Genomic DNA, 25,757 nt, shown 5'->3' on the forward strand with positions numbered 1-25,757 from the left:
GGTGACACTGGGGACAGGGGTGGAGGCCCAGGTTCAGGGCAACACACGACATGCTTGAATTCAGTCCCCGGCAAAATACCCCCCGCTGGCTCCAGACCTCATTATTAATGAACCAAATGGTCACTCAGCAGCCTGTGGCAGCACTGGGCTTGGGGACTTGGAGGAGGGTGGATGGCAGAGGAAGAAAAACCAAAATACCTAGGCTCTGTTATCAGGGGACCATGGATGATCGATGCTGGTCTCCAGCGTGGCATTCGCAGGAACGCATGCGTGAAAGATCCCAGGAAGTCGGTTTGTTTCATTTTTAATTTGTTTGTTTGGTTGTTGGTTTTTTTTGGTTTTTGTTTTCTGGGTTTTTTTTGGTGAGTGAGGAAGAAGGGGCGATGGACGTGACCGAGGCACTCTAGATTTTTCCGTGAACACTGCATCTTTGTGCCAGTTGGCTGGCAGCCTTGGCTGGCATCTGGAATTTGATTCCACCTATAAATGCGACCTTGAATTTCTATGAGAATTTTCCTCCGAGGAGCTCCTGGCCCTTGACCTGTGTCTTCTCTTGTATCCACACAAGGTCTCAGGGAACGGAGGGCACAAGCTGCTGTCACTCCTCCCTTCCACCGATAGGACAGAAATAACCAAAGCTCAGAGAGGTTAAGGTCTGGGGTGAAGACACAGAGCAGGGCCAGAAGGAATCCAGTTTAGCAACCCGGGGCTGGAGGGAATCATGCAGTACTTCCCGGGGTCAACAAGGAGAGGCTGAAATGTGACGTCAGACAATTGGACGCCTTCAGCCAGCAAAATAGAGACGGGTCTGAATTTAAGTCCTAGCTTTGTCCCTTCTTAGCTGTGGGGCTCTGGGCAAGGTACCTGACCAAGGTTTTCTTGCTGGTAACCCTGAAGGAATGCCTCTTCTATAAGGGATTGTTGGAGAAATCCTATAAGATAAAGCAGACTCCAAAGGGGCAGACAGACAGAGAGACAAGAGGAAGAAGGTCAATATCAACATAGCTAATCTGTGGGGCCTCTTGACACAGCAGTGCATCCTGGGAAACTCTTCTCCATCCATGAAGGCACCCAGTAGGAAGCTGTAATTTTGCCCAAATCTTCTGCCTATCTGGAACCATCCACAACTGTCCCTAGGTCCCTGCATTGTAAAGATGCCCGTGGTTACTGAGCACTTGCAGGGGGCAAGTGCCACCCACTTTGTCTCCTCCCCAAATGTCCTAAGAAGAGGAGTGCTGGTAGGGCAGGGAGCCAGAGACCTGGGTGCAAGTCTTGACTGGACTAATCCCTCCCAGCCTCGGTTTCCTCAACGGGAAAATAGGTATGGTCGACCCACTGATCTCCCAGGGCGGGTTGTGGCAAAGGGAAAGGTGAATTTGAAATCTGAGCGATGAGAGGTAGGGGTGTGTTGGAGTCAGCCAGGGCTTCCCAGTCTCCCCAGTCATGCAATTTGTGGCAGCCCATTCAAGTCCCCAGTGACCCCTGCTTAAGGTGCCCTGGAGAATGACTAACTTATACGGCTTTACCTGCTTGAGCTGACTTCCAAACAAGGTCGTGGCCATCAGAATGTAGCTGAAAGCCAGGTCTGTCTGCCCACACCCATGGGTGATGATGCAGATTGGCTCTTGGCAGTTGGCTTTCTTGAAACACACAGGCTCCTGACAGATTCGGAGTTAGACACTTTGAGGTCCAATAGGAGCTCAGCCCCTATCAGAAAAGCTTAAAGCCCGGCCTCATTGGTACCCACAAGGAAGAGGCCTTAAGAGCTCACCAGGCCTGCTACCCTGATTCCTACCTCAGCAGGAAACTCAGACTCACAGAAGAAAAAGGTCTCACATTGGCCATGACCAGGTGGAGCTTTAAACCTGGGATCATGATGATGTGGTCTAATTCTGGCTCCCAGCTTGGGACAGTTACCTAAACCTCTCCAAACTGCAGTTTCTTTGTCTGTAAAGAAATAATAATAATAGATAACAACATTCTCTTCTTTGAACAACATTCATTGAGCCCAGTTCTTGCCCCAGGGGCAAAACTCAGTGCATATTAATGGTGTCCTGAGAACATTCTGGCTCCCAAATGGTACTTAACCAGCCACAGAACTGTGAGCAACTTCTGTAATCCCTTTTATATCTCAGTTTTCTCAAAATCTGAAAAGCAAGCATAATCATGAGACCCATCTCATGAGATGGTATGTCTAGATGTAAGCAGAAGTCATGGGATGGGGCAGGCAAGTGGCACATGCAGTGTGATGTTGGCCGTGAGCTGGCAGCCACGTAGCAATGCAAAGAGCGGTGGTGACGTGTCAGGTGGAGGTGACATGTAGCGTGGTTCCACGCCCAGGCTAATAACAGCAAAGCTGGGACTCAGCCAGGGCCCTGCTTCCGGGACCAGTTCTTTCCATCCTACACAGAGGCCTCGGCCCACATGGCTCTGCCCCCTCACTCAAGTTTGCCCAGCTCCTGGGGCATCTGAGGCTCCCAAATCTAGTCCTCCGAGTGCCCTTCATGCCTGGCTCTTTCCCAGATTCTCTCTTACAAAGGCAGAGACGGAAGAAGGTTCCAGGTTGGACCAGAGATTTTTCCAAGAGTCCTGGCCCCAAGATTTGTCTCCCTTATTAAAGGTGACAGCAGAGTGCCTTTCACTGAATCAGTCATTTATTTGAGTCTGTCCACATCTACTGAGCATCTGTGCAGGGTCAGGCGCTGGCTTGGCTCTGGGGATTCGATGAATAAGAAAGGAATAGTCTTTGCCTTCAGTTGAGGGGATGAGGTATAAATGGGGTAAGTTTGTAAATCACAAAGCAGGCATGGGGATGCTTAGGTGGGCAGGGCAGGGTGAGGAGAGAAGGGAACAGTCACTCAAACAACCAAGGGCAGGCAGGATTGAGCCAAGGAAGTGGAAGAACGAAGATGGGATTTGAGATCAAATTCCAGGGCAAGACACAGAGCTGTGGTGGGGAACAGAGCCTGAGTATCAAGAGTCTTTGGTGGCATAGCTCCTGCCACACTGAGTTGCCATCATTTGGTGTGCCCAGCTCTTTAAAAAATCAAGGACCAGCTGGGCACATGGTGCACGTCTATAATCCCAATGGCTCTGGAGGCTGAGGCAGGAGGATCGTGAGTTCAAAGCCAGCCTCAGCAACTTAGTGAGGCCCTAAGCAACTCAGTGAGACCCTGTCTCTAAATAAAATACAAAATAGGGCTGGGGATGGGGCTCAGTGGTCAAGTGCCCCTGAGTTCAATCCCTGGTACCAAAAATAAATAAATAAATAAATCCAAGGACCAGTGTATTACATGGTGGCCTGCTCATTTGCATATCTGACTGTGGAAATTGGGGGCCTAATTCCTTACTGAATTCCGGGTTGGTGGGCAACATTCACCTGAGGCTCTCTTGCATGGTCCAGAACCCAAATCCAAAGTCTCTTTTCAAGGCCCTGGTGGAAGGGGAATGCAAAGCCATTCTTTCTGAACTCTTGGAGCTCAGGTGGTTTGGTGGTCCTCAGACCGCTGTCACACAGAGCCCTTGTATTGTCATTAGGACTGGGACTAGGTCCATGGGCTTGATAAAATATTCAAATACTTGCTCACCAGCTGATAAATAGACCCTGTCACCACTTCAATTGGAGGAGGCAGAGAGAGTGCTGACGATGAAGACGGGGATTTTGGATCTGGGTTCTCTGGAATTTTCCACCTTGTCACTCTGTATAACCCTGAGTGGCAGCAATAACTGATGCCTACTGAGCACCTACTATGTGCCAGACGCCAGGCTGAGTTCTTCACCTGTAGTGTTATCTTGTTGATTTTTTTATCAACAGCCCTTCAGCAGAACTTTCACTAATATCTTCATTTTACAATGTGAAACTCGAGTCTAGAAAAACCGAGTATAAAGACAACTCTTAAATAGAGATTCTAGAGTTGGAACCTAGAAAGCTTGACCTTGGGACCCGTTTTGTTCAGTTACGTGACCTCCCTTGTGTCATTCCCCTTCTCTGAGCCTCAGTATCTTCGTCTGTTCTTGGACAAGCAACCATACCTACTTACTGGGTTGTTATGAGGATGAGGTGACATAAGGCATCCATTCAGTTTTAAAATACGCATTAAGCAACTACTATGTGCCACACACTTTCCAGGTGTTGGCAAACCAGCAGGGAACAAGACATACATGGTCCCTGCCAGTGGGAAGCGTCCCCTCTGTATACAAACGTATCCTCATGCTCAAGATATAATAATGCCCAGAATGTGACCGTTGCTACTGTTACTCTTCCTCATCAATAGCAACTTTTTGAAACTTACTGCAAACAAACCCAGAAGTGATCTGGGCCTTGAAGGCCTAATGATACCCAGACCCCAGTGAACTCCACAGAGAGAGAATGGGCTTCCCATTCTGCAGATAGGAAAAACGAGGCTGGGAGCAGGGTATGGAGTTTATGGATGGCCTGAACTTTGGGACCCCTCACCCTGGCTTCTTGCACATTCTGCAAAAGCGTCTGCTCCCCTGGGAGCCTCAAGATCCAAGCCACTCCTTGCAGCAGGAGAAAACCCAAGTGCAAAAAAGGAGTTGGCCCTGGGTGGGGGTGGGTGGGGTGATGGAGGTGGCTTTGGACTGGGGACGTGGAGGGGGACAGTTGTATTTTAAATAAGAACTTTGGTGCTTCACAGTGGGGGACTCAGGTTCTCCTCTTGCTGAGGAAGGATGGAAGAAAGAAAAGCACCATTTTTTTTCCACCAAAGGATATTGGAGCCCCCAGAAGTGGTAGGAAGGACGTGACCTTGGGGCGGGGGAGATAAGTGAGTCTTCGAATGAACGTAGCTGCATGAAAAACTCCTTACGCACAACTTTCTCTTCCTTCCCTCTGGGCTGGGGTAAAAGGGGCCGAACTGGACCCTATGTGGAAATTTTCCAAAACCACCAGTTTTTGAAACCTACTAAGATAGGGGAGCCCGATGCGGGATGCGACCTTTTCCTTCAATCTCCTGCTGAAGGGAAGGAAGAGGGAGGCCAGATGGCCTCCCCTGGCCAAGGTCAGCTGCAGTGCCCTGGGGGGGAGGATGGCCCTGGTCCTGAAGGACTCTGTCATCTTCCCATGATCCCCACCACCACCATCTCCTCCTCCTGGGGGATGAACTCCCACAGGTCAATGAATCCTTTCCTTCTCTGGCTTCCTAATTAGCTTGCAAAGGAAGATGAACACCAGCAAGAAAAAAATAAACGTCATGTCTCTGGGAAACAAAAGGATCTTTTTGGAAAGAAAGAACTCGAAACCCTCTAACCAGGCAGCACCATCCTCACATGAGAACTTCCAGTCCCCCATCTGGCAGAGGGGGGTGTGGATTTATAGCCGCCTCTCTCCATGGGGCCATTTGCAGCTCCGTAAATGGACTTGTTCAGTTTAATTGGAATTCTCTTCTTGATTGTATTTTTGTAACCTATTAGGCTGAGCCGCCTCTTGATCTCGGAATTCAGCTGAAATTAAATTTTGAAGTGTAAGTGAGAGGTTGCCTTCCCCCCCCCCCGTTCTTGATTAAATAATGATTTGAAACAAAAACAATAAATAACAGGACCGACTTCCCCTGGAGGGCTTGAGAGAGATTCCCAGCCAAACGCTGGGGAACTGGGATTCGTGATGGGGGGATTTAATGACTGATTAGAAAAACCCGAGTGTCGGCATGCACCGTGTTAGGGAACGAGGAGATGAAGTGAGATTTGAGTTGAAAAGAAAAGAAAGGATATTGGAGCTTCACACCACGGGGGGCTCCGGGAATAAAGGGGAAATATTTGCTCACTTTCCCCAGTGGCAGTGGGTTGGTGCAAAACTCAGAAGGAAAGAGAAAAATCTGAGATTGGCAATTCGGATGCAGAAGGAGTCTGTAATAGCTCCCGGGTCCAGCTGTGGCTGGAATGGCTCTGTTCTGGGGTCTTGCAGGACGACAGCCCCCCAGGGATTCCTAGGGCTGGGTGGGGGTGGGGAGGAGCAGTCTGCTTGCAGAGGGATCAGGGTGGCAGTGGATTTTCAGAGCACAGGGTCTCAAATGTTGATGTCTCGGGGAGACATAGGTAGGAGGGCAGGAAGCTCATGGGTGACTACATACATCCTGGTGGGGCAGGTTGGCCATGCCTCACTGCGAGGAGCAGCTGTGCCACAGAATATGTAGATTCCGATCTTCTTTTCCAACCCCAAACCTGGAAACGGGGTTGCTATGTGAACCCTACCCCCACTCAACACCTGTTGGTGTCTGATTCCAATTTATCTTCAGACGTGCTAAGTGGGCCCCACAGAAAATCATCTCTGAAATAAAGCCCAGCTCAGCTTGCTCCTGTTCCAATGTGGATTCGGGGGGGGGGGGGGGGGGGGGGTCGAGGCACATCCTCCGTGTATTTCTCCTTACTCTTCCCAATTCAGGGCACACAGCTGACTTGCAGGTTCCAGAGGGGACTGCCTGGGCACCAAAGCCTACTTTGCCTGCCTAGGGGGTAACTGGGACCTGCCAGAGAAGTGACACCCCCACGTTCAGCCTGTGACCCGTGAGAATTGGAGGACTGGGTATAAATAAATAAATAAGAGAGCCTGGTGGTCCCCCGGGACCAGGAGGCGTTACCCCTGGATGAAGCAATATCTAGGGTCCCTCCTGCAGGCCAGGGTCTTGGGGACCATTTTCCAGCCAGTGATGCAGAGGCAGAGAGCAGCGGCATGCCTAGAAATTCCCAGGAGATGAAGAAGAGCTCTTTAAGATGGACTTTGAGAGGCTCGTTATCTCAATGATGTGATGGAGACGAGGGATGGGGAGCTGCCCTCTCGGGTCAATGTTGAGTGGTGACTGTGGGCATCTTCTGGGCAGTAACTACAGGGCTAGGAAGGAGAGGCCCGGAGACGGGAGAGGGGGCGGCGAGAACACGGGAGCCTCTTTGGTCCACCCCTCCTAGCCTTCTTGCTTCCAAAGTCTCTCTTGCATTTCAACAGCGGTTCCCTCCCCTGTCCTTTGTCCAAATGGGGTTCAGTTGGAATAAGAAAAAAAAAATGAAGATCTTCAAATTACTACTTCCTTCCTGCCAAGGATCCTCTAAGCAGATCCAGTAGAGTGAGATCCACGCAATTCGAACCCAGCCCAGATGCTGTGGGAGGTTAAACCACCCTTCCTCCACGCACCGAGCCCTGGGGACCGATGGGGGGCTGCCTCCACCCATCGAGAGCTGTATCACTTTTCAAACTTGTCCGGCCAGAGGAGGGGCCTTTCTAGAATTCATCCCCCGTATTATAATCCGAACAGAGCTGCTGTGTGGGCTAGCAGCGCTGTTGTGTGAAAATGGACCTAAACACGATTCTTCTGTTTCTTACACACCCAGCCCTCACCTCGTCTTTTGCTTTTCTGATGCTGGAAGCCAGTTCCTTCCCCCCAAAAAAACTATCAGATCCCCCAAGTTGGCAGTAATCCAGCTGGGACTCTACCAGGGCCTGATCACCCAGCCATCTCTACCAATGAATTAGGTTAAGATGTGTCTTCTGGGCTAGGGTGGTGGCTCGGTGGTGGAGCGCTTGCCTGGCATGGGTGAGGCGCTGAGTTCGATTCTCAGCACCACATAAAAATGAATAAGTAAAATAATGGTATTGTGTCCATCAACCAGTAAAAAAAAAAAAAAAAAAGATGTGTCTTCTGAGGCTGCCAAGGGACAATGAGGAAGCTTCCTTCACTAGACAAGACTTACTGAGCATCTATTCTGTGCCAGACAGGAGTGCAAATTGGGACAGAGCCTTGTACTTTTCGGGCCCCTGTGTTCAACAGGCTCCCTGCCTAGATGGAGAGAAGGGTAATTAAAGAAGTAGGTACCCCTGCTGAGTGACAGCAGCCTAGCACACAGATGGTGCTCATTTTTGAGCGAGTGAATGGATGGAAGATTGAATGAATGAATCTTTAATTAATAAACTCCAGAACATTGTTCTATCCTGATCTGGGAATCAAAGAGGGTGATGTGAAACCTAGAGGATGAATAAATAAAGTCATGTCAAGTGGGAGAGAGAGGAAGAGTGTTCTGGGAAGAGGAAATAGCATGTACAAATGGCCTGGGGTTGAGAGAGCAAGCCGTGGCAGAACCAAGAACACCCCCAATTGGTCAGCTTGGGTTGTGGGAGCCAGGGTGGGAGTGGCGGAAGAGTGGAGGTCTGTGAAATTTGCAGAGCTGGTTTATGAAATAGGCAGGCCTGGGTCACAAGGGACATTGTGATCTGTGTCAAAGAATTCTGATTCATCCCAAGATACGGGGCCTTTAAACGAGCAGGGGAGGTTGGTATTTTTCTGTCAACCCGATGAGGACGTTTCAGCAGTAGATTTATCTCTGTTGTCTGGTGGTGACAGGAAGCATGATGGCGTGTAGCATTCTAAGTTCCAAGGGGGAGACCCGGAAAACATCCTTGTGAGTTGGGGATGTGGGGTTGGGAGTGGGAACCCAGCCAACCAAGGCCCCTCTACATCCACCAGCTTTGAGGGACCTCACACTCCAAGTCCCTACCCATGGAGACCCCAGGTGCACCAGGAACAAAGCTTTGAAACTAGTAGTCAAGATGGGGAATGAGCACCCGGGAAAGACTCAGCCTGGTGTCCCCAAGTAGCAGTCCAGCCTTGAGTCATCTTCCAGCCTCATTCCCTCAGAGACGGGTTGGGCTGAGTCACCATCCCCCAAACACGCACATCTCGGGGACAAAGTTTCCTTGAACCCACCCCAGACCAAAGCCCAGGCCAGAGGGTCTAGCCACCCGGCATGATGCTAGATCATTGCTGACCCAGGAGATGGAAATACACACGTCACCGTGTCACCCAAACTTCAAACCAGAAGCCAGGTAGAAGGAGCCGAGAGGGGTCAGGGTCTCTGCATTATGAAGTTCTCCACCTGAGCAAACTTATTTTGAGTTTCCACCTCCAAAACAAAGCCAGCCAGGTCCCAAGATGGTAAAGAGGCACTGGGTGGACCTGGGTCCAGCTGGACCTTTGGCTTCCTGGTGTGCTCGGTCTTCTGGGAGAATCCAAAAAGGCAGGCCTGCGTCCCCAGCCCCAGGAGCTGGCATCCTGAGCTGGGGAAGCGGTCCTCTTCATCCTTACAACCCAGTGTCTCTGGGTCACATCGTCATGACCAAATGGTTTTAAGGAAGTTCCCCTCTTTAGGCCCCAGGAGCATGGGGTCAAATGGGGGGGAGGGGGCAATAATGTAGGCTGTGGATGGCGAAGCTACGTGTGGAGCCAAGTGACCGAAGGTCTGTACTATACCAGATGGTGACAGGTTCATAAATCAACGAACTTAGATAATTCGTGTCCTCCTGTCTGGGCAAGCATACCTTCAAGAGGATCTGAAAGTCACGTGGAACTCAGAGTCTCGGCCCCTCCGGCCAGCAGGGCAGGGTGAAGAGACCCGCCCCCAGGTCCAGGCTCCGCCCTCTGCCTCCCGCCTCTGGCGCCCTCCTCCACCGGGGGATGGGCCTCCCACACAGGCCCCTGGATGCCTCCGCTTGACCACCCAAGCCCTCTCCAGATAGTCACCCCTGGGCAGGAGCGTGTACACTTGTACAAATGGCCTGGGGTGGGGAGGAGCCATGGGAAGACCCAGGAAGGCAGCTCAGGAGCATTGGACAGAAAAGTCTGGGACTCCCAGGCACCCAGGGAGTGGTGTGGGGAGTGGGGTCCAGGGGGTGCCCTCTCGGCCCCACCCATGTTTCCTCCCAGCCGAGAGGTGATCACCGGCTAGGCCTGGGGCAGGGACCCCTCCTGTAAGCATGACACTGCTCTCGGAGTCGGAAACAAACTCCAGTGATCTGGGCACAGAAAGAAAACTGGCTCCTCCACGGGTTGCCTTCCCGAGGGCTGGCTGCCCATCCTCTCCTCCTTCATCTCTCCTAGGTCCAAACAGGGTTCGGGGACTTCTCATCACCCAAGCCCCTCCCAAAGCCCTCCGTGGCAAGCACACGCCCCTCCCCCACCCCCAGGTCCCCACCAGGCCCACGCCCGGGTCCACTCCCTGTTCTCGCATGCGCAGCCAAAGGGTCCTGATCCAACTGGGGCCTGGAGGGCTGACTCGGTGGAACCGGGTTAGGTCCCCTGAATGAGAAAACCAAACAGAATGGATGCCCCCCCAGCCCCCCCCCTCCCCCGCCGGCCCCCACCTGCCAGGAGCACCAGACAGTCCCAGACTCCAAGGTCAGGGCCAAGGTTGAGGGTGTGCAGAGAGGTGTGTGTGTTTTCTTGTCAATTGCGACTCTGATGATGATGGACTCACGTTGCCCGCTCTTCCCTTTCTCTTACACCTTACCTACTAAAGGAGGAGTTCTTGCTTGGTAAGTGGATATGATCCGCAAAGACATGAGCGAATTTATTAGAAGCCACTCAAGATCCTTAGCTACCTTCTCCAAGGGGAAAAGGACACACACAAATACCTGTAGAGACCTTTGTTTATTTTTTATTTTTTTAATTTGTTTTCAGTCCGACTAATTGACTTACTTTTTTTTTTTCTTTTGGCCCTCTTTCCCCCTTTAGTTGAAAACTGCTCAAATGTCAATTTGTGACCTTGACTTTATATTAAAAAAAAAAAAACTTCTCATCTTTATTTTATTTATTTTTTTCCCCATGTGACATTTGTTCAGGGTTCTATGCAGGCAATTAAAAAAATAAAAATAAAAATAAAAATAAAGAAGTTACATTAATTGAGGATTTGGTTGAAGCTTGAACTTTTGACTTTATCTCCTTTTTATTTTTATTTCCAAGATTTATTCCCCACCCCCACCCCCAGGCCCATAGCCCCTCCCCACCCCCATTTCTTTTTCCCCTTCCTCTTCTTTAATTTTTTTATTACTGCTTTAGGTTCAGGGTGTCTACACCCCCCCCTTTCGATTGAGTTGTCTCTTTTGTTTGAGTTTAAAATTCATTAGAAATTAAATTTTGTATAATTTCCTTTTACTTTCGTTTAATCTGGATCGCATGCTTTTTCTCTGCATGATACCTAAATCTTCCAGTTATCATAGCAGGGGGTAAAAAATATATATATATATATCTCTATCTATCTCCTTTCTGTGGTATTCTTTCAGGAATTTGTGCTTTTGTTTTTTTGGCGTCTCTCCTCTCTTTACTTTCGTCACAGTGCATCATGATGGTAAACATTTCTTGGTAATTGAGACGCAGCCCTGGGCTCAGCCGTGTCCGATGGGTCTTTTTGCTTTCAGATCACTGGGTCGGGGTCTGCCGCTGACCTGTTTACCAAAACAGCCAGCCCGCTCGCCACCTCCCGAGGACGGTCCCAGGAGTATGACTCTGGCAACGACACGTCCTCCCCGCCCTCGAGGCAAACCAGCTCCGCCAGGTCCCGGGGCCAGGAGAAGGAGAGCCCCCGGGGAGACCTGAGCCAGAGCCAGGAGCTCCACAGCGGGAACACGTCCGATTCAGGGAACTCCTTCACCACCTCCTCTCCCCAGAACAAGGGGGCTGCTCTGGAGAATCTCTCTCCCACCAGCAGGGGCCGAGAGTCAAGGTCAGTGCATTTGGTTGGGAGAGACCGTCCTCTCACCTTCTGTCTCATCATAGCACCCCAGCCTCTTCCCCAGAAGCTTTGGAAAACTTAAACTGGCTTACTTTTTTGAGAATTCCAGAAGAAGTTATTAACTTCAGGTATAGCTGGATCCAGGGGCTCAAAAAAATTATATCATTGGGAATGTCTTTTGCATATAGTTCTCAGCTCTTGCTTCCCTGATCGGGTGGCCTCAATTTTAAGCAGACCCTCCCAGAGCATGGGCAAATATACTGAACAGCTAACATTATCTAGCAGATTAGCCGGCCAATGGGGGGAAATGCTTCTTCCCGCCCCCCCCCAAAAAAAAATTTAGCAAAACATCAGGAGAGAGATTTTGCGGCTTGGCCCAGCTTAGATTATTTGCCCATCCCTGGATCAGTCGCTCTGGCCCAGGGGATGCCAAACTCTTAGCTAGAATGGGTCACATGCCACAGCTGAGGCCAATGAAGACATCCATCCCAAGTACCCTTGCAGGAAAAGTCAAAATATTGCTATCAGGAGGGAGGGAGGCTGGGCAGGCAGAAAACAGATGTCAGCTTTACCAATAATCTCAGCAGCAAGTCAAACATGAGCTTCCTTGTTAAGTCACCGTCATTTAAAAAACATACCACAATATTTACCCAGTGAAAATATACACAAAAACCTGCCTGTGGATATTCATAGAGGCTTTATTCATAATTGCCCAAACTCAGAAGCAATCCAGGCGTTCTTGAGTATGGGAATGGCTAACCGTGGCACCCAGACAATGGAGCGGTACTCATCGATAAAAAGAAATGAGCCGCCGAGCCATGGAAAGACATGTGAGATTTAAATAGATGCTACCCAGTGAGAGAAGCCAATCTAAAAAGCTGACATATTAGATGAGTCCGACTATACAACATTCTGGAAAGGACCAAACTCTATGAAGAAAGTAAAAAGATGAGTGGTTGCCAGGGGTTGGGAAGGGAGAGATGAACAGGCAGGTGTATTTTAGGACCGTAAAATGACTCTATATTATGATACAACACAAAGGGATAAGTGGGCATCCTTCATTTTTCCAAACCTATGGCTTTCCCAGCCCTCCTGCAGCCGCCCCATTTAAAAAGGAGCGAACCCTCATGTAGACTTCGGACTTGGACTATAATGCATGTCAAGAGTCACTCCTAACAAGTGTACCAATCTGGTGGGCCATGTTGGTGGTAGGGGTGAGGCACAGGTGGAGGAGGGGGCCTCTAGGAATTCCCTGTACTTTCCACTCAATTATGCAGTGCATCTAAAACGGCTCTAAACATAAAGTTGATTCATTAAAAACACACGCACATATAGAGAGAGATCAATCCCAATGCAATTTTAGGTAGAAGCTTTAAAAAAAAAAATAAATCAGCCCATCTCAACACACTTGGTAGATGCAATATTTTTTCCTGCAGAAAACACTTCATACAATTGTGTCTGAGCCAATTGCAATGGCCCGGCTTCATCACGCCCTGGATCTCAAGAAATCACAGCAAAATGCTAATCACCGAGGATACTGTCACAATAATAGCCACTGAAATCGACTGACCGTTTAGTCTGCACCGACCATGAGGTTATTTATCCCTCGGCTTGTTCCCATGTACTCACTTCCTGTAGGCACACACTCAGCTTGGCCATGGGGACGTAAAAATGGTGGGTCCTTTTTATTGGAACTACAGGAGGGCCAGGAAGGCTTTGCTGGTGCACCCAACCACCCAGCAGGGAGATCTTCCCTTCTCTGGGAGATGGGAGTCTGCCTGGTTCAAAGTGGTCAGGGTTACCAAAAGATGGCCAAATTCTTAGCACAGAAGTGATTCACAGCTTCCTCAAGGACAGAGCACCCTTGGTCCCCAACGCATGGCCTGCTTCAGCCCTGGACAAACAGCTTGGCATGTACAAGAGGACCTGGGCTGTCGCTGGCCTGCCCTGGGATATCCCTGGCCTTAGCTCACACCCAGTTCGGCCGGGAGCCAGAGCTGGGTCAGAGCAAATATCAACTTCTCCAAGAACAGTCGGTGAAGCTCCCGGATGGGAGAGGGCAGCCCCGTGTCATGTCTGCTGATACACACGCAGTGCTCTTATGCAAGAAAAAGTAAGCAAAGCAATAACAACCACAATAATAAAAATGATGACATTTAATGTGTATGAAGCCCTAACACATGATAGGTAGTATGTTGCAAAGTGCTGTCCGTGAATAATCATCCTGAGTTCCTCATTGACCCTTTCAGGGAGAGGGAGTATCATGTACATTTACTGATGGGGAAACGGAGGCTCAGAGTGGTTGAGAAATTTGGTCGACACTTGGCAGCACTAGTATTCAAATACACATCTGTCTCCGGAGCTGCTGTTGAGGTCTGAGAGACACCTAGCAGTTACCTGATTAATTGGATCTACATGAACTGCCAAATTAAATCATTTAGACCCAGCCTTTCACTTTGAAATATAAATGGTGGTTAAAGCCACTGCTATTTTGGGTCAGGCCAGCTGTGGGCAGAGGTCTCAATTCAGGGAGCCACAGATGCGGGGGTTAGGGAGCTGGAGAGGTGGCAGGGATGTGGGCTTTGGAGTTCCGAGTTTGGGACTATGGGTGGCCTTGAGCAGGTAATAGGCTTCTGAATCTCCTCCGTAAATTGGGGATGATAATAAGGCCATGAGGGTGCTGGGAAGACTGAACAAGGATGTTTTGGAAGAACCCAGGAAGGAAAAGTTTCCAAACCATTCTACAGATGACCTGGGATATGTGCACCAAGCCCTGGGCTAGAGTAGGACGTAGTATCCAGGGAAATCTGAGTCCTGTCCCCAAGGGACTCATTGTCTGGGGCTGGAGAAGAACCAGAGAGAAATGGGGACACTTGGGGAGCAGGGACTATGGAAACACCCTGAGATGGCCCAGCCCTCTCTGGGGCTTGGGGGAGTGTCAAGAAAGGTTTTCCATTCTAGGCACAGTGGTGCATGTCTGTTATCCCAGCAACTCAGGAGGCTGAAGCAGGAGTATCAGGAGTTCAAATCCAGCCTCAGCAACTTAGCATGACCCTAAGCAACTCAGGGAGACCCTGTCTCTAGATAAAATATTTTAAAAGGCTGGGGATATGGCTCAGTGGTTAAGCGACTGTGGGTTCAATCCCTAGTACCAAACTACATGGGTATCCCTTGTCCTATGGAGGGCACCTATAAAAATATACACAATTGAAACGCTGTATTTAATTCTAGTTGAAGGTGATTGGAACAATGTATTTAATCCCAGTGAGTTACAGTGGCCTGCCCCAGGCTCTGAGCCTGACTGATGCCTGCTGCTCTCTCTTGGAGAGATCACAAAGTGTTGGAGAGGTGTTAAAAACCCACTAGCACCTAGCCTGGTCTTTCTCATCCACATAATCAGAGGGACTGACAAAGATAAGGAGGAAAATAAACCTCTCACCATGTGATTTGATGTCACTTAGCACCGGTGCCCAAGCTGGGTGACCTCCCAGGATACTAGCATATGCCCAAGTGGCCGCAGTGATATGTGCTCCACACCTTCTATCTCTGCTCCTCGAACATCTGTCACCTGGCAAGTCTTTTCAGGAGGGGAGAAGGTAAAGAAGGTTCTAAGAGAACCTCCCCCCCCCCCAGGCCAGGCAAAGCTAGGGGCGGGGCCATGGATCAAGATGCCTTGGGGGGCAGGCAGCAGTGTGACCAAAGATGTTTTTCCTCCACAGAGGATTCCAGTCGCCATGTCTGGAATGTGCGGAGGTGAAGAAGTCCAGCTTGAACCCCTCCACAGCCCGCAGCTCCCCCATGAAGGAGTGCTCCCGTAGCTCCTCCTACGCCAGCACCCGGTCCTCCAGTCTCTCTTCCCGGTCCCCAAACCCCAGGGCCTCCCCCAGGTACACCCGGAGCCGATCCACCTCCTCTGAAAAAAGGTGAGTGAGGTTTGACCTTCGCTCTGCCACACTTTCCTCCTTGGCGGTGAGTGAAGGTAACTAGAAATTTCCTTTGACCCCCGGGGAAGAGGAGACAGTTGAGTTCAGATACCAGCCTACCCATCACCAGCTGAGTCTCCGTTTTCTCACCTGCAAAATGAAAGAATGGACTGTTCTGAGAACTATCAAGCTCTCAGAATGTACCAGAATATAATGGAATATGAGCTGTCATTGTTGCAACTGGCATGAGGATGAGCTAATGTGTATCAGTTAGCTTCTGCTGCATAAAAAAATTATCCCTGAACTTAGCATCCTTAAAATGCTACACTTAGCATCCTCAAATATATACTCAGTTCCTGGTTCTGTGGATCAGCCCCTGGGGCTGGGCTCAGCAAGCTGGTTCTTTTGCTCTCCCTGGGCCCTATTGCATTTCTTTGGTTACCTGGTGGGTTGGCCGAAGGCTGGCTGAATTGGATAGCCCCAGAATAACTGTCCCTACTCTATGTTGCCTCTTGACCACCAGCAGGCCTGCCTGCCTGCCTGTTCACATGGTGATGGAAGGCTCTGTGAGAAAGAGCAAAGGTGTACAAGGCTTCTTGAGTCCTAGGCTGAAAAGAGACATGACACCCCTTCTGCTATTCTATTGGCCAGAGCAAGTCCTAAGACCAGTCCAGTGCATGGATGTTCCTCCTAGCATGCAGAGGTGTAAAGTCACATCATGGTGATTAGGATACAGACAGAAAAATAGCATGGCTGTTTCGAATTCTACTTCCCAATTTCAATAACCATTGGTAACTGCTTGATTATCTCATGTGGGATAACAATGTAACAGAATGTACCAGCATGAGATCTCAAGAACTGGAAGATTCCATCCCATCCCACCAACCCATGGCTTCATGGGGTGCAGCTTCCCTAGGGTTCTGGGAGCCAGCAGAAAGCCAATTATTCCTCTTCTGGAACTGGGTAACCAGAACACCAGTGACTTACTTGGTTATTTCAAGACCACTCCATTCCCCAAAAGGTGGCAAGACCTTTGGCAAAAATATTTAACATGATAGAGGGACATCAGTGGGACAACAGATCAGCCTAAAAGGAAAATTTAGGAGAGCAATACAAAAATCAAGTCAAGAGAAAGTTTAAGTCCCTAAGATATTGTGCCTAGTAGTTATGGAGGGGTGCTGCAAACATGACCTCGGAGCTCCCTGGCAAACAAAGAGAAATTGCTCTATTAATTGCTACATTGTTAACCAAAATACTAATACTAATAATAATAGAACCAGTTGCTATTTCTGATTTTAAGTCTATGAAAAATGACTCATGTGACTCCACAGAAAAGGGACACTTTAAGGGACTGTGGATGGAAATGCCTGACAAGGTCCTTGCCAGGTGCCCACCATCTGTTTTACCTCCACCCCTTGACTAAAACAGAAAATTAGTATCCCTTGTCATCAACAGAAGGCACCTGAAACAATGAGTTTAATCTTAGTTACAGATGACTAGGTTAACACTTTCTGATAATATTTCTCAATGAACAAAAGTGAAGATGGCAAAAACAATTTTCAGGGGCCAGAGCTGAGCATTGGCTCTAAGGCACTGAGATTGAATGAGCTGTTTCTTCCTCACGATACTCTGCAAAGGTGGGAGGCATCTACCGTCATGCCTAACACCTGTAATCCCAGCAACTGAGTAGACTGAGGAAGAAGGACCACAGGTTCAAGACCAGCCTCAGTGACTTAGGAATACCCTGTCTCAAAATAAAAAATGAAAAGAGCTGGGGATAAGATTCATCAGAAGAGTATCCCTGAGTTCAGTCCCAGGACCAAATAAGTAAAATGTGGGAGGCATCTACAGAGAGGAGAGAAGACTGAAAGTAGCATAAGGTTTGCAATTTGAATGAACAATCACATAGAGCATTTTCCCCCTGTCCACGAGGGCTATATTCCAAGACCCCCAGTGAACTCCCACCACTACAGAAAAAAATCAAACACTATAATGAAAGAACTTTTCCATTTAACTAAGCACTTCTCATGCACTGGGGTAGTAACTTTTGCAGTTTAAGGTGCAAGAACAAAACTAGCATGAATGTCTTTTTTTCCTTTTTTCACAATTTCACAGAGAAGATTTGTCCTTACCATAGGTCTTAACTTACTCAGCATCTGATTTTTTTTCTTTCCTTATTAAGTCAAGAACATGCATCTTGTCACTTATCGGAAGCACTTTACAGCTTCTCTTTGGCATATACCAAAATGCCAACATGACCCCTCTCTCACTCATGGGTCTTTAGGAAGTAGACTTGGGGATTCCTTGAACACAGCCTCTGCAGTACCAGGATAGTGGATCTGATGGTGAGATGGCCACCAAGTGATGGGTAGCATATACAGCTTGGATGCTCTGGGCAAATGGGGTTCACTTCCTTGGTAGCCTGGAGCAGAATAGCAAGAGATTTCATCATGACTCTCAGAATGGCATGCAATTCAGAAATTATGATTGTTTATTTCTGGAATTTTCTACTCCATGGTGGAAAATTCACTCCATGGTTGATTGTGGGCAACTAAAACCATGACAAGAGAGGACTACAGTAGTCTACAGAAGTCAAGAGCATCTTGGAACCAAATACACCTAGATTCATGCCCTCTACCAGCTATATGATCCTGAGCCATTGTATTACATCTCTGTGTTTATGTCTCCCCCCACCCCAATCTATAAAATAGGATTGAAAACAATACCTAGTCCTAGATTATGTTGAGGATTAAATGAGATACACACAAAGCACTAGTTCAATGTCTGGTCCATAATGAAATACATAATAGTCCCAGTTAACATTTCACCTGTTGGCTAATCAACATTTCGCATACACACCAACATGCTAAGTGATTCACCCGAATTTACTCATTTGATTTGCAACTTCACAGGGTAAGTGCTATTATTGCCCCCATCTTAGAGATGAGAAAACAGAAGTCCAGAGAAGTGAAATCACCTGCCCAAGGTCACACAGCTAATAAGTAGCCAGGATAATAAGCATTCATTCATTCAATAACCACCCATATTATTTTTAACCACCCAAAGGTGGTGGAATTTCATTCTCTGCTAAGGACCTGGTTCCTCTGCTTGGCCTCCAGGGAGGTATGTGTTGGGGGAAAACAAAGTCATTGCCTGAGGACTAGGTGAATAAAACGGCAGACATCCATACAACCCTCGCACACGCTTAGCAGGCTCCTTAGGAGCTGTTCCCTCTTCCCAGGTCCTACTCCCGCTCTCCCAGCTATTCCTCCAAGTCTGGCAAGAGGAGCCCGCCTAGCAGAAGCTCCCGATCCCGCCGCAGCCCCAGCTACTCCCGCTACAGCCCCAGCAGGTACAGGCCCCGCCTCCAGGGTCAGGCCCCGCCTCCAGGGTCAGGCCCCGCCTCCTCGCCACACCCCTTTGCTCGGGTCCTCGGCTCTGCCCTGCTGCCCAGGCTGCCTCCGGAGCCCTGCCCTACCTAGTCCTCCACCTAGTCCTCAATCCTCGACCCTGCAGAGGTAGAGATGGGGAGTTAATTCAGTGTTCTTGCAGTTATCTGTCCAATCAGTGGATAACCCAAATACCCGTGTCCTAGCCACAGCACCCCACCCAACCCCACGGCCACATTGGACACCCGTCCTCATTCTCCTGGCCCACCTGGCACTCCCTGGGCTGGCCCTGGGATTCTCAGCCCCACTTCTTACCCATGCATCAAGGCCGCTCACCCCTGCAGCGCTGGTGCCTCTGTAATGCCCACCCCCAAGGACCCCCAAAAGCCAAGGCCAGCTCCTCCCACGGGGCTCGCCCACGCAGACTCTCCCCCCAGCCGGGTGGTCCTCCCTGGGCCCATCTCTGTCCCAATAGGGCGGAGGGGAGGGGAAAACAGAGGACATGAGTGTCCCCTCTCCGATGCACTCACCCCGCCACCCTTCAGGGAGCGGGACCCCAAGTACAGCGAGAAGGACTCGCGGCAGCGGGAGCGCGAGCGAGCGCGTCGAAGACGTCGATCCTACTCGCCCATGAGGAAGCGCCGGAGAGACTCTCCGAGCCACCTGGAGGCCCGGAGGATAACAAGGTGAGGCCCGGAGGACGGGTGCCCACCCTCACCATTCCCACCTGGTGGGACCCCAGACTCTCCTGCCTGCGTGGCGCCGGGACTGCAGAACTGTGGGAGCCCAGGGACACCCTCCTGGGGGCAGAGTCATCTCCAGGTCCACCCTGGGGGGGGGGTCTGCAAGGGGCGAGACGTGGAGCCATGTGGGCGGGGTTAGGGTGTGGCCACAGGAAAGGGGTGGGGCCATCCTGATAATAGGGTGCGTGGCCTGGGGTGTGGCTGGACCTGGGTGCCAACTCTGGCGTGGGAGATGCGGGCTGCGGCAGGGAGAAGGGTCTGGCCCAATGGAGGCCCAAGTCATAGGCCAGGACGTTGACCTGGTGATGGATCTGCTGGGGCAGTAGAGGAAGACCTTCAACCTCGGACCTACATACTCAGATGCCAGATTTAAATACTCCTATAGGTGATTAGGTGTGGAAAGGACTTAGAAGGATGGGATCGTGATGGGTAAAGGGAGGAACGGGGGATTTGGAGTTGAATCCTGGCTGGACCTCTATCTCCTCACCTCTCCTGACCCTTCATATGGGAGGAAGTAACTCCCGGGAATGTCAGGAGGATGAAGTGAAACGAAAAGATGCGAATGAACTTTGTAAAGTGAAATGCAGACCACACTGTGCCCTTACTGTTATGGACTGAATGGTCAGAATAGGTGGACAGGGTCACCTGTCACAGGGACGATCTCAGAGAGGCACGATGTCTGAGTGGAAGTAAATTTCTCAGACCTTGAAACCTTGGAGAATGGCTGAAGCCTGTCCTAAAGTTGGGTTGACTTTCCAATCATCAGCTCAATCCAGAGACCCTCAGGGCAGCAGGGTTGTTGATGGTCCAGTGTCTCCTCCCTGGAGATGATGTGGAGGAGAAAAAGAAGAGGTGCCCCAGGCAGTAAGGCCAGGATGCCTGAATCCCCTTCTCAAAGATTCCACAGAGCACCTGCTTCAACTTGTAGGGGATTCCCTTGCTAAAGATGTCCTTCCAGTCAACTGGAAGGCAACTGAGATAAAACCAGTGGCATTCGAAAAGGCCATCTCTTTTTCTTAGTCAACTCCCTTCAGTGTGTCCCAAACGTGAGCCACCTGTCCCATCTTTACCACTCTTGCCCCCCCCCATTAACTGTAACATTGTTTGCTTAATTTCCTTTAAATAATATTGTGCCTCTTTTCAGAGGCCCCCAACTTCATTTCAAAAAGAAACTTGACAACCACTACAGTAAATGGAAAATCAGCCTCTCTTGTCTAGAAATAGAAACTACTAGAAATAGAAGGTTCTAGTAAAAGTAAAAATAGCGAAACAAAACTGCAGTCGAAGTTTAGATGTAGAAATTGTGTTACCAGCTGGAGGCTCTGAGCCCACGCTTGCTTTGTGAAAATCATTATTATTTTTTTTTTTAAAGAGTGACATGATCACTTTTCAAGACCTAGTGCTGCTAAGATGAGACTTAGTCCCTGGTGTTCTCAAGACTGCAAGTGGAAAGGAGTTGGGGGTGGTTTGTTGGGTGGGTGGATTGGTTTTTCTCCCGAGGGGATGATGCATGCAAAAGTTCTCTCTTTCCTGGGGACAAGACTGGGGCTGCCTGGTTGAGGCTGGGAGTCTAACCCTTGCCTGCTCTCTGGGGTCTCCGCAGTGCCCGGAAACGCCCCATCCCCTACTACCGGCCCAGCCCTTCTTCACCCAGCAGCCTCAGCAGCACCGCCTCCTGGTACAGCAGTAGCAGCCGCTCCGCCAGCCGCAGCTACTCCCGGAGCCGAAGCCGAAGTCAGAGCCGGAGCCGGAGTCGAAGTCGGAGCCGCAGCAGGACCGGCACCAGTAGCAGCTCGAGCGGGCGCAGCCCCAGCCTGGGCTCCCGGAGCAGGAGCCACAGCTACAGCTCAGCAGGCAGCTACTCCAGCACGAGGCGCTAAGCAAGGGCCCTCCCTTGAGCCAGCTGCCCACGGGAACCCCTTTGGCTCTGCCAGCCTCCCCTACTGCCTGCCCTCCCTGCCTTCTCCCCGGTGACAGACACTGAGGTCTCCCGGATCCTGTCCTTCCTGCTTTCCTAGAGAGGAGGAAAAGAGGGTTACCAGGCTTCCCCGTCTATGTCAAGCTGCTAGGAGCCTCTACCAGCACCATCCTGGGGCTCACTCAGGCCTGGGCACATGGAAGGAACCACGGCATTTTTGGCACATACCAAAAAACAAACAAAACAAAACAACCTTTAAGGTTTTGGGAGAATCCATGAGTCCAGGACTGGAAATGTGGATCCTGGCCAGGATAACATGGCAACAGTTCTGCTCACGGGATACATACAGAAAGTCAAGGGTAATGGGTCCCACCTGCCCTCATTCTCCTTTCATTCCGTTTCACGGCTGTACTTTTATGGACCCCCAGGTAGGAGAGAGGTGAGAGAGGACACAGAGAGCCCTCGAGGTCCCCGACAAGAGAGCAGTCCTTTAATCTCCCCCAGCAGGCAAAGGCTGGAAGGCTCCTGGGTTCTAGAGGGAGAAACAGGCCCAAGTCGGGGACACAGATACTGGAGCTGATGGGAGGTGTCAGGAGATGGGAGATGTGATCTCTGGTTACAAACATAGAAGCCAAAATTCGAGGCTCACCTGCTGTCCCCAGCATCTCTGCAGGGTCAGGGGAAGGAGCCCAGCAGGTTCCTGCTACCAGGTGGCCCCGCCCCATGCCTTTGGGTAAGGTACTCTTTGCCTGACACAAAATGCCTTCTGACTGTGCACCAGGGCCCTGTGGCTCCCCAGGAGAGAAGACAGTGGCACAGCCCCACTGCCCAAATCTAGCTGGCACAAACCGAATTCCACGGGACCATCTGCTGAGCATTCCCCAGGGCTGTGGCTAGCTGCCAGCCCCCAGCGCCAGCCAGTCTGGCCTTGCCCTCTGGCTGGCGCCTGCCTGCCCCCTCCCCACTGCCCAGGCTGCCACACCCTGGATCCTACCCAGGTCAGCCTGGCACCCGCCCACCCACCCACCCACCGTTTAGCCTAAGCCTCTCAGGAAGTTTGCCAGGATGAGCGCCTCAGTTGAGCCTCGGGAGAAAGACCCAGATCCAGAGAGTCTGCAGGCAAGGAAGGGGCTCCAGGGCTGCTTCTCGCTTCTGAGGTTCCTTGGGAACTTGGGAAAGCTCCACCTGATTTTCTGCCCTCACCCCATCTTCCCCCCAGCCCAGGGCCGGGCAGCCAGGGTCAGCTGCCCTCTGCCTCACAAATACCACCAGCTGTTTCAACCACAGAAGGTCCCAGGAGCAGGAGGCCAGGGCCAAGCGCCTTAAAATAACCTCCTGGGCATCCCCCTCACCAGCTGCCTGGCTTTCCGGAGGCTTGTGGGTGAATTTCAAGTTTGTGGTGCAACAGCAGCCCGAGGGGACCTGTGTGGGGAAGCGAGATCGGCCTTTCTGGATCCTGCCCACCCAAGGCAGGAGTGACCTCCCCCTCCCCAGTCTTCCCCACCGCAGCAGCACAGGGGCCAGCGACCACCCGGCAACCACCCTCAAAGTCCTCCCTCCGTCAGGAGAGAAGAGCAAGGCAGCGTGGACCACCCGGCCTGCCCACCACCATGGCCTCTGGCCCAGAGCAGAGCCCCGCCCACCAGGCCTCACCACACCAACGCCATCACCACAGAAGGCCGGATGGCAGGTGCCCAGGACAGGGGCAGGTGCCCTGGGAGGGCATGTACAGAAGCTGTAAATAACCCTCCTCCCCGCCCAGGACCTAGACCTCACTCCAGTCTCCCTGCCTGGGATAAAAGCTTCCCAGAGCCACCGAACCTGCCTAGAGGGACAGCTACAAGGGTCCCCAAGAGCTGCCTGTCCACTGTCTTCATTCGGACAACTCTAGGGGACCGTTCCACCTGGGGCTCCTAAGCAAACCTCTTATTTATTTTATTTATGTTTTATTTATTTATTTATATGACCATCCTTTTGTTTCTTACCATTAGCAGTATTTAATTATTTAACTATTTATTTATTTATATGAAGAGGGAGTGTGAGTGTGAGTGTGTGTGTGTGTGTGTGTGTGTGTGTGTTTGGGGAGGGGGCTGTCTCAATTATTTTTGTGTCTCAATGGATGTGACTTTGGGGGGGGGGATGGGATGTTGGCCTTTTCTCCAAAAAGCTCTAAGCCAGGACCATCTGGAGTTGACCCAGATTGGACTCACGAGTCTTGAGATCATTACTGAGCCTGAGAGCAGTGAGGTCCAGGCCCCGTGTCCCAGCCCCCTGCCCACCAGCTGCCCCACAGAGATAGCAGTGAAAATAGCCAAGGGGCTCAGGGTTCACCCACTGGGTCACAGCTTGGATCGGGGGCTGGACTCCAAATTAGCATGTCAGTCAAAGATGCACAAAGTTGAAATCCCTAGGGAGGCTCCCCAGCTGGAGAGACAGATGCGCCATCTCTAGGTGGGTCAGGTTCCAGCTGAGCACTGACTGTCACCTGGCCTGTGGGGGCGATGGAAGAGATGGTTCAGTACAGCGCCTGGATTGTTGAGGTGTGAAGTGGTACTCACACCACAAGAATCAGGCAGGACTGAGCTGCCCCGAGGGCAGAGGAGATGCTCATCTTGACCTCACTCGGGGGCACAGATCACCCACGGCCTTCTCTGAGCGCACCTAAGTGGTTTCACCCACATTCCACATGGTTCTGTGCTAAGTACCTCATTTCCCCCCTCTACTGAGATTCAAAAGCTGCCCTGTTTGGTCTGCAGTGGACACAGGCAGCCTGGTCAAGAGGTACCAGCCATCCAGAGAGAGAGAGAGAGAGACCCACAGCAATAGCCTTTTTCTGTGACCTCTTGCTATTGCTATTGGGGGAGGACGCAAACCGATTTCTGGAACTTGAGAATAAAACGAGATGAAGGGCAAAGCCAGATGTTCCTCAAGAAGGTCATTTCTGAGCCCATCCTGGGAACTAGATCCAGAGACCTTCATCAGTCCTGCCTCTGTGACCACCAGCTGGCAGTGCCTTCTGGCTGCTGGCTGGAGAGGCGCCTGCCCTTTCTGAAGTCCCTGCCCCTGCCTGTGACTGCCAGCCTGCCTGGGCCAGCTGTGGGTTCTTGCAACTGTTGCAACATTCTTGGTTGTTTCCCTGGCAATGTGACTACCCCGCTCTACCCCGAGCAAGGGAGCCCCCTACCCTGGGGAGAGTTGGCAAGAAGATTTCCTAGATGCCCCTGTGGGTCGGGAGGAGGGAATCCCTCTCTCTCTCTCTCTCTCTCTCTCTCTCTCTCTGTACTGGGATGCTGGTCACCTTGATTAACGAGAACCATGGGTTCCTGGTGTTACTGGACCTATGTTGGCTCTTCATTGTCAATATCTTCTGCTTCCAGGAAATAGGACTTAGTGTTTGAAAGCCACTCATAGTGACGATGTAGCTCAAAGCTGATACCCAAAATGAGAGGGGGGGTGCAGTGCAGGTCAAGCTTCCTGCCCCCCAGTTCCTTTGACCCTCCCGTGAAGATGTGCCCTAGGTTAGTGGAACTGGGCAGATGGCTTGCTTTCCCGGTGCCCAAGTTCCTACCTCGGTGGAGTTTGGGAGATGTTGCCCCGAGGCCTGGGAGGGTCTCCAAAGCCAGACACGGTCTCACCCACACTGAGACGGAACAGGAGGTTCTCAGTCACGAGAGGTAAAGACTAAGAAGCCAAATCGGAATCCCCTTCAGTTAGTTAGGGAGAGCCCCAGCGGGGACCGTGCTCACCCATCCCGTCTCGGTTTGCTCCCTGTGTGGAAGGAATCTCCAAGAAGTTTCCTTCTTTTGCCTTCCAGAAGCAGAATAAAATGGAGATGTTGGAAAGACATCAGGGGCTCCGTCTTTCCTGGGCTCAGACCCATTCTCTTTCCCAAGAGGTCCAGTTTGGGAGAGGTTCCCCAAAATGACAGAAAGCCCCTCTTTGTTTCCCCCCCAACCCAGCCTCCATCTTTTCTTCTGTTGTCTTCTTGCCACAAATATCCAGAAGAGTCCCCCGTGCGCTTGAGTCTCTCTTCTTCCCCCTCCAGCTCAATGGGGCATTTGGTCTGATAATAAAATCACATCCCAAGTCGGACTCCTAATCCACGCCTCCCTCTCCCGTGGCCCAGTCGATCCCGCTGAGACACTGATACAACCCAGAGCAAGGATCGATCAAAGCCCCTCCCCCTCACTCTTCCACCAAGGAATCCGTGTCAAGGACACCCTCCCGCTACCTGTGGCTGATTTGTGTTGGTTTACGAATTTGGGTTTTTTGA

The 25,757-nt window shown here is 50.9% G+C and overlaps 1 protein-coding gene across 1 annotated transcript in view; it reads left to right on the forward strand.

Moving 5' to 3' along the window:
• The window catches only part of Srrm4 (serine/arginine repetitive matrix 4), a 141,827-nt gene extending 120,381 nt beyond the window's left edge, over positions 1-21,446 (forward strand). Inside the window, exons 9-13 of the mRNA XM_026403445.2 lie at positions 11,198-11,502; positions 15,231-15,434; positions 18,676-18,786; positions 19,369-19,509; positions 21,170-21,446. Of these exons, the coding sequence (XP_026259230.2) occupies positions 11,198-11,502; positions 15,231-15,434; positions 18,676-18,786; positions 19,369-19,509; positions 21,170-21,446 (1,038 nt within the window). The remainder of the gene's footprint in view (positions 1-11,197; positions 11,503-15,230; positions 15,435-18,675; positions 18,787-19,368; positions 19,510-21,169) is intronic.
• Positions 21,447-25,757: the final 4,311 nt, after the last annotated feature.

The sequence above is a fragment of the Urocitellus parryii genome, chromosome 3, assembly GCF_045843805.1.
Source record: "Urocitellus parryii isolate mUroPar1 chromosome 3, mUroPar1.hap1, whole genome shotgun sequence".
Taxonomy (NCBI): domain Eukaryota; kingdom Metazoa; phylum Chordata; class Mammalia; order Rodentia; family Sciuridae; genus Urocitellus; species Urocitellus parryii.